The 9299-nt window shown below is 45.9% G+C and overlaps 1 protein-coding gene across 1 annotated transcript in view; it reads right to left on the minus strand.

Annotated features, from left to right (window-relative positions):
• ARSJ (arylsulfatase family member J) overlaps positions 1–9069 on the minus strand; it is a 53050-nt gene extending 43981 nt beyond the window's left edge. The window contains exon 1 of the mRNA XM_084625649.1: positions 7802–9069. Coding sequence (XP_084481775.1) covers positions 7802–8169 — 368 coding nt within the window. The 5' untranslated portion in view covers positions 8170–9069. The remainder of the gene's footprint in view (positions 1–7801) is intronic.
• Between the last annotated feature and the right edge of the window lie 230 nt (positions 9070–9299).

The raw sequence follows: 9299 nt of genomic DNA on the forward strand, positions 1-9299 counted from the left end.
CTCCATACTCTGCTAATCACTCCTTCCCTATCCTTACTAATCTTTCATATTTATATGTTGTGTATTTCCCCACTGCTTTGGTAGGGCTGACAACTGGGTAATATTTAAAAACCAGACTCTCCAGCAGGAGCGCCGGAACTTCCCCGTCCCGCCTCTTCCCCCTGAGATGCCACACTTGCCCCACCTATTCCCCACAAAACCCTGCCTCTGCCCCGCCTCTTCACCGAGTCCGCACCCCATCCACTCCTCTTCTCCCGTCCGTCGCTCACTGCTTTTCCCCTGACCTCCACATCCCCCAGGTCAGGAGGGACTTGCCTGTGGAGCTGTGGCTGGGAGCTGCAGTCGCCCGACAAGGTAGTAAGCAGGCCTGGCTGAATAAGGGCTGGAGCAGGTGATGACCCAGTGCCTCCACCACTCGCAGTACCCAGACTTTGGGCGTCCAGTCAGTAGATCTGACTGGACATTGTCAAGTCCCCTTCTTGACCAGATTTTCTGGTCGAAAACCAGGCACCACGCCACCCTATGCTTTGCTCCATTATGTGTTTATTTGGTTTATTTATTTATTTATTGGTGGTGCATTAGAAATAAAGTGATACAACAAGACTTTTGATATCTTAAGAGTATATTGCATTTTAGAGTTTAGGAGTCCATTAACTGGACATTACTGTCTGCACGAACAGAGGACAGTGGAGGGACAAAACACCACAAGAAAAGGAATTCTTTAAATTCAGCTATTTTTTAAAAAATTCTCTCCCTCCCTTATTTCCAGGAACCCTTACTCAGCGCATACAGATAGACATTACAGTCATCACCCAAAGATACATACAAGGACACAGAAAAGAGACCTCAACATCTTTGGCTTCAGGCACACAGACCTCTACCCACTGAGCAGAAGAAGTCCGCAAAAGGACTAGCCTCCATAAGGCAAAGCTCATTCTTGAACTCAGTGCAGAGTTTCTGTGATTCATAGGCATTCTATCCAACGTTTGGTAGCCACAGTACTCTCTGACCCTCAAAATGGATTAGTGGGAACTCCAAGTCCTATGGATGTCAAGAGACTCTCAAGGGAGCAGACTAGCATATTCCAATGCATTATCTAGGCCAAAGGTGGCAAGTGCCATGGTCTTCAACCAACTACATAGATACAGCACAGGAAATGCAACTATTGACCTTTGCCTCCAAAAACATGTATAGCTTATGAATCTATTATACTCATAAATTACTTTTTTCTAATTATAGTATTACTTTAATTTTCTAATTATTTTATTAAATTGGCTATCGACAGAGCAGATGCATCACCACCTCACTCAAGCACGTACCTGCCCTTGGCTGTACCAGATGACATTCATCACACTCATCACCTCCAAAGGCTTCATACCTCAGCAATACTTTATCCAAAGAAAGGCTCCTTCTCTGGATTCTAATATTTTGATATTTCTCAAAAAGACTCTATTGGCAAACTGTATTTTGCATGTTTCAAAGTAATCCTTGGTTTTAATAGGAAGTCGGTAGCAGTATCACATGTGACTAAATCAAGTACTGCATATTGTACTATTTGTTCAGCTTACTCATATGTACACACTTTTTTATACAAAAAAGTATCTCAAATATTTCCAATGTTTGGGTGATCTGCACTATTCTATCAAGGCCTTCTTGTATACCATCCATCATAGTCTGCCTGCATTTTTTTTAAATGTCAAAACATTTTCAAAAATGAAACAATTTTCAGACTGCCACAGTGCATTTCCTAATTACGGTGTTTACACAAGTTCTTCTTTTTTTTTTTCTTAAATGTAGCAGTCAGTCAAATGGTAGTATTTCACCGCAGCCTTTCCCGATGACACATTCCTATCTCTGTATATTTTATTGATATTCCAACACATGGGATGTACATATCCCGTAAGATTTCTTCTCACAAGAACAAACCACTCTCAGTACCCGTCTAAGATAGAATCATAGAATCATAGAATATCAGGGTTGGAAGGGACCCCAGAAGGTCATCTAGTCCAACCCCCTGCTCAAAGCAGGACCAATTCCCAGTTAAATCATCCCAGCCAGGGCTTTGTCAAGCCTGACCTTAAAAACCTCTAAGGAAGGAGATTCTACCACCTCCCTAGGTAACGCATTCCAGTGTTTCACCACCCTCTTAGTGAAAAAGTTTTTCCTAATATCCAATCTAAACCTCCCCCACTGCAACTTGAGACCATTACTCCTCGTTCTGTCATCTGCTACCATTGAGAACAGTCTAGAGCCATCCTCTTTGGAACCCCCTTTCAGGTAGTTGAAAGCAGCTATCAAATCCCCCCTCATTCTTCTCTTCTGCAGGCTAAACAATCCCAGCTCCCTCAGCCTCTCCTCATAACTCATGTGTTCCAGTCCCCTAATCATTTTTGTTGCCCTTCGCTGGACTCTCTCCAATTTATCCACATCCTTCTTGAAGTGTGGGGCCCAAAACTGGACACAGTACTCCAGATGAGGCCTCACCAATGTTGAATAGAGGGGAACGATCACGTCCCTCGATCTGCTCGCTATGCCCCTACTTATACATCCCAAAATGCCATTGCCCTTCTTGGCAACAAGGGCACACTGCTGACTCATATCCAGCTTCTCGTCCACTGTCACCCCTAGGTCCTTTTCTGCAGAACTGCTGCCTAGCCATTCGGTCCCTAGTCTGTAGCTGTGCATTGGGTTCTTCCGTCCTAAGTGCAGGACCCTGCACTTATCCTTATTGAACCTCATCAGATTCCTTTTGGCTCAATCTTCCAATTGGTCTAGGTCCTTCTGTATCCTATCCCTCCCCTCCAGCGTATCTACCACTCCTCCCAGTTTAGTATCATCCGCAAATTTGCTGAGAGTGCAATCCACACCATCCTCCAGATCATTTATGAAGATATTGAATAAAACCGGCCCCAGGACCGACCCTTGGGGCACTCCACTTGATACCGGCTGCCAACTAGACATGGAGCCATTGATCACTACCCGTTGAGCCCGACAATTTAGCCAGCTTTCTACCCACCTTATAGTGCATTCATCCAGCCCATACTTCCTTAACTTGCTGACAAGAATACTATGGGAGACCGTGTCAAAAGCTTTGCTAAAGTCAAGAAACAATACATCCACTGCTTTCCCTTCATCCACAGAACCAGTAATCTCATCATAAAAGGCGATTAGATTAGTCAGGCATGACCTTCCCTTGGTGAATCCATGCTGGCTGTTCCTGATCACTTTCCTCTCATGCAAGTGCTTCAGGATTGATTCTTTGAGGACCTGCTCCATGATTTTTCCAGGGACTGAGGTGAGGCTGACTGGCCTGTAGTTCCCAGGATCTTCCTTCTTCCCTTTTTTAAAGATTGGCACTACATTAGCCTTTTTCCAGTCATCCGGGACTTCCCCGATTCGCCACGAGTTTTCAAAGATAATGGCCAGTGGCTCTGCAATCACAGCCGCCAATTCCTTCAGCACTCTCGGATGCAACTCGTCCGGCCCCATGGACTTGTGCACGTCCAGCTTTTCTAAATAGTCCCTAACCGCCTCTTCTGCCTTAGCTCTAGTTCAGCAAGCTATGTGTCCTGAAATATTCTGATTCATAGAATCATAGAAATGTAAGGCTGGAAGGGATCTCAAGAGGGCATCAAGTCCAGCTGCCTGTGCTAAGGCAGGACCAAGTATACCTAGACCATCCCTGATAGGAGTTTGTCCAACCTGTTCTTCAAAACCTCCAATAATGGGGATTCCACAACCTTCCTTGAAAGTCTAGTCCAGAACTTAACTACCTTTACAGTTAGAAATTTAATACCTAATTTAAATCTGTCTTGCTGCAGATTAAGTCCATTACTTCTTTTCCTGCCTTCAGTGGACATGGAGAACAATTGATCAGTGTCTCTTTATAACAGCCCTTAACATATTTGAAGACTATCAGATCCCCCCTCAGTCTTCTTTTCTCAAGACTAAACATGCCCAGGTTTTTGTTTTTTTTTTAAACCTTTCCTCATAGGTCAGATTTCTAAATCTTTTATCATATTTGTTGTTCTCCTCTGGACTTTTTCTGATTTGTCCATATTTTTTCTGAAGTGTGGCGACTAGAACTGGACACAGTACCAGCTGTGGTCCCACCAGTGCCAAGCAGAGCAGGACAATTACCTCTTATGTCTTACTTCCAACACTTCTGTTAATACAGCCTGGAATGATATTAGCCTTTTTCACAATGGCATCACACTGTTGGCTCATATTCAATTCAATCATTCCCCCTCTCTGCCCCGCGCCCTTTCAAGAAGTACTGCGACGTAGCCAACGATTCCTAAGTGAAGTACTTTGCACTTGTCTTTATTGAATTTCATTTTGTTGATTTCAGACCAATTCTTTAACTTGTCAATGTAATTTGGAATGCCAATCCTGTCCTCCAAAGTGTTTGCATTCCTCCCATTCTGATGTCATCTGCAAACTTCACAAGCAAACTCTTTATTCCATTATCCAAGCCATTAATGAAAATATTGAATAGTACCTGACCCAGGACTGACCCCCACATGACTCCACTAGATAATCTTTCCCATTTGACAGTGAACCATAACTACTCTTTAGTTGAGGTCTTATGCACCCACCTTTTAGTAATTACATCTACATCACGTGTTCCTTGTTTGCTTATGAGAATGTCATGTGGGACTGTGTCAAATGTTGTACTAAAAATCAAGATATATCATGTCTACTGACCCCCCCCCCCATTTATTAGGCCAGTCACCCTGTCAAAAGAAGGAAATTACTTTGGTTTGACATGATTTGTTCTTGACAAATCCGTGCTGGCTATTCTTTAAAATCTTGTTATCCTCTATATGCTTACAAATTGATTTAATCATTTGTTCCAGTATCTTTCCAGGTGTCAAAGTTAGGTGGATTACTCAGTAATTCCCCGGGTCCTCTTTGTTCCCTTTTTAAAAGATAGCTACTATATTTCCCTTTCCCCAGTTCTCTGGGACCTCATCCATCCACCATGCATTCTCAAAGATAACTGAGATTGCTTCAACTAGTTCCTTCAGTACGCTAGAATGAATTTAATCAGGCCCTGCCTATTTGAGATTTTGGCTTGTTGATGCTTCCATATTACTTTTATGGAGAAAGTAAAAATCCAAACAAACACCATAGAAATACTGGTAGCTTTAGAGGACCTAAACCTTTGTGTTCAGCCTTATACCAATGGGGAAACCCCCGCCTGCCACAACTTATTTGCTGCAAAGTTATACCCACTTGGCAACACCTCAAACATAAACAAGCTACTGTCCAACTCAACTTAACAGTACCTCAAATAGCAAAGCAAGAATAGACAGAGATCTTTAGAAATTTCAAACTAGGAATGGGACCTTTGGAAGGAATCAAATTAGTTCCAGGGCTGAATGAAGAGCAGAGCAGGTCAGTGAAAACTGTATGAATCAAAGATCCACCCAGTCCTTTGTTGCAATCCTGGTTCCCCAGCTGCAGAGCTAGGGACAGCCTGCTTCCTGAAAGCTGACTGCCTTATCTCCCTCCTTTGGCCCCAATGCAGCTATCATGGGAGCAGATCTCCTGTAGCATTAAACCCACTGGCTCAGGCTTTCAATCTCACCTTGAGTCATCAACATCAAGGGACATTATGCACAGAATTTAAAGGGAAAGTAGAACCCTAAGAGGACTACAAAGGGCTTAATTATGAGAGCAATTTTTACTGGTTTATTTCTTTTGTCATTAATGTATTCTAGTCCTGGCCCTTATTTATTCTTATTTTACCTCTATGCAGACAGCATCATAACATATCACCTCTGGCACCCATCTTTATACAAAAGAGGGATGACAATATTCTTCTGGCTCTACATTGTTAATATCTTGCCCAGCCCTAGCCTCTCCTAACCACTTCCTTCCCCTATTTCTCATTTGTGTAAAGCAGTCTTTTCCTTCTGCTGTTCCTTCTTCTGAAAGTAGAATGGAAAGAAAAAAGTCTGAATGGTGGTAGTCCAGCAGACTGTTAGTAAATGAAATGAATGAAGTGTAGGCAAATCTCTCGCAAGGTTCCAAAATTAAAGAGGCAGATTTTCAGGATCTCTCTTTCCTTGCAACCTGATTAAAAGAGTAGGGTTCCGAAAAATGTACCCATTTTATTTTCTCTTTTTTTCATTAACCTAAAAAAAAGTTATTTACATTAGATATTTTAAAGGAAGGGTAAAATAAACTAAGTTACTTATCTCTCTCCTTAGTTTTTCTTCCTTTTGCCCTGATGATGCGCCAATTTCTCCTTCTCTAACTGCCACGAATCTCAAAAAGGCTTGCACAGAACCCTGATTTCTTTAGAACCCAACAACGCCATTCTTTAAATGACTGGATGAGTCACTGTTGTGCAGAATGACATTCCACTCTTAAAGCAGTAGTTTCACAACTGTTGTCTGCAGAAGACTTGCTGGTGGTCTACAGAGAACTGGCTGATCACATGGTGCTGGCTCTACCCCTTCTTTCCAGCTGCTACTTTACAGCAAAGGCAGCTAAAAACACATTAAAGATTAACCCGATATTACTTTTCTGTACAAACTACTACTTCAGTTGCCACAAGGATGTTATATTACTGTGAGCTAGGGGGTAGATATCCACAAGACACAAACTCTACTAGGATATGGTTCATAGTTTGAGAGCCCTTGATGGTGAATTTCCCTGCAGAATTCCCTGTTCTGGCAAGTTTGGGAAATGGAAGATTGGGAGCAGGAATCAAATCAAGTTTTTTCACATGGCAAAGAAAAACATTAGGCCACTTGCTTGTTTTCGTTAAAAATCAGGTTTTGTTTTTTTTTCATTTCCAGTTGTGCCAACACTATTAAATTGGTTATATTGATTACCTACCTAACAGATTTTTTTTAAATCTGTACCAGGTAGCGCAAGTCAGACAGCTTTAGCCCCATTTTTGCATGTGGCAGCTTTTCTGGTGGCACCGTAGACAACTGTTTGTACAGTGGCAATTACATTGTAAGAAGAGAGGTTTCAGAGTAACAGCCGTGTTAGTCTGTATTCGCAAAAAGAAAAGGAGTACTTGTGGCACCTTAGAGACTAACCAATTTATTTGAGCATCCGATGAAGTGAGCTGTAGCTCACGAAAGCTTATGCTCAAATAAATTGGTTAGTCTCTAAGGTGCCACAAGTACTCCTTTTCTTTTTGTAAGAAGAGAGATACCGCAGCTCAGATACCTGCAAAATTCTACATTCCCCTTGCTTGTGTATAGCACAAATTCAGTGGAACCCTACTATAACATCACAGAAAGACTTCACTTAAGGAAAGGTTCACAGTGAGAAGAGCAACAATTTGCACATTGCAATATATATGGAAACAACTTGGAACATTCATTCTACTTCACCAAAAAAGAATTTAACTTTAAGTCACTTCATGTACTCAATCTGCCCTAAGGAAGTTACATAACTGTCCTAGATGATCACTGAATGCATAGTACCAAAATATATTAAGTGACAACTAGAACTTATATGTATATAAGGGAAAATCAATTCCTACTATATTAAGAAGTGGGTAATTCAGCTGACTTCTTGTTGGCTAACAAGATTACAGAGTGCAGGTCTTTATTCCGTTATAAAAGTAATCTGGAAAAGTCTTTTTTGTCCAAGTAAAAAAATGTATTAAACTTTCAAGTGAATCAACAGGTTCTTCTCCCCCCCCCCAAGATAAGATCAATTTCTTTCTAATTATGTTAATCACTGGAGAGCTTGTGCTGCCTTCAAGACGGAAGAGGCTACAGCATTAAATTTAAGAAGATGAGAGGAATTAATTAAGCAGTAAACTTACTTTCCTGTGATAAATTGGCTTCTGGAAGGCGTGCACATAGGCTGAACATAGTAATTCTCCAGTTTAACCCCTTCAGCAGCCAGCCTGTCCAGAGTTGGTGTCCTGATCTCTGATCCGTGGTACCCTACATCTCTGAATCCCTGATCGTCAGCCAGGATGAAAACGATGTGAGGCTGAGTGGTGGGTACGCTGGCCTCTAGCTCCTTTCCAAGCTCGGCCCTTGTGGTCTCCAGGCTAGATCCGAGGGTTTCCCAGGACAAGTAGCCGTAGGTGAGGAAGCTGAGCACGGAGAAGCCGGCCAGCAGCCCCCCGGCTAGCATTGTCCCCTTGCAGAGCCAGTGGTGCGGTGCACATCCACTGGGGGCCATTCACTTCGGCCAAGGCTGGCGAGAGCGCACAACAGAGAGAGGCTCTGGGCACCGGAGGCGAGGGCAGCCTCAAGGGGTTTCCACCCCGGGCGAGCCACGGGGAGCCCAGCTCATCCCGACTTCAGCTGCCTCTGCAGGCGGGGCGGGGGCAGGGCGCAGACCCCCAGCCCCTCCTCCAGCCCCAAAAGCCCGAGGATGGCCGAAGCCCAAGCCAGGATCAGAGCATCCTTCGCCGGTGTCCCTGCTGGAGCCAGGGGAGCTGCCGTGACCCTGCGCCCATGCCGGGGCGATTCGTCGGGTCCCCGGCCGGGGAGCTCCGCCGCCCGCGGGGACAACGCCAGGCGCCCCCTCTCAGCTGGGGGGCGGCTGCTGCTAGAGGAGAAGCCCCCGAGCTCCCCCAGTCCAGTCTCCCGCCTGCTCGGCCGGGCGCTCCCCCTGTGTCACGCCGGGCATCAGGGAGAGTCTGGAGAACAAGCCGCTCCGCACCCTGACGCGAGTCCGCTCTCCGCCCGCCTGCGCTGGCGAGCAGCTCCCTCCGCCCTCCCCGCTCGGCGGGAGCCTCCCCCTCGCCTCCCAGAGTACACGCCGGCCGGCCGGCCGGAGGCTTCCCCTGCAGGGACCCGGCAGGAGGGAGCTGCCCCAGCACTAGCCCCGGCCAGCCCCACTCGAGGCCGCTTCCCCGCCGACTGGCTCGGGTACAACCCCCCACCGGCCAGGAGGGGCGGCCGGGGCTGAGCGGGCGGAGGCTCGGGGGAGGAAGGGGACAGGGCAGCGGAGCCCTGCGGAAGAACTTCTCCGAGCGCCGGAGTCAGCGCCCCGCCGCTTTCAGCCCAGCTTCGCCTCTCCCCTCACGCCTCGGTTTGGTCCCCTCTTTCGCTCGCCCTCCTCGCTGTCGCCCATTTCTCCCCTTCCCCTCCCTTGCAGTCCCAGCTTCTCCACCCACGCCTCCTCCCCTTCCCCTGGCCCCCGTTTCCCTTGGGCTCTCTTGTCCCCTCCACTCGACTCGATTCTGCCCCTCTGCTTCCAGCCTGTCCGCACTCCCGCCCTTGGGCAGGGCTCCTTAGCTGGAGACTTTCACTTTTCTTTTCCTCTCCTCCCTTCTTCCTGTTGGCCGCAGCCCCCTTTCCAGG

This window comes from Lepidochelys olivacea (assembly GCF_965140295.1).
Source record: "Lepidochelys olivacea isolate rLepOli2 genome assembly, chromosome: 4".
NCBI classification, from domain to species: Eukaryota; Metazoa; Chordata; order Testudines; family Cheloniidae; genus Lepidochelys; species Lepidochelys olivacea.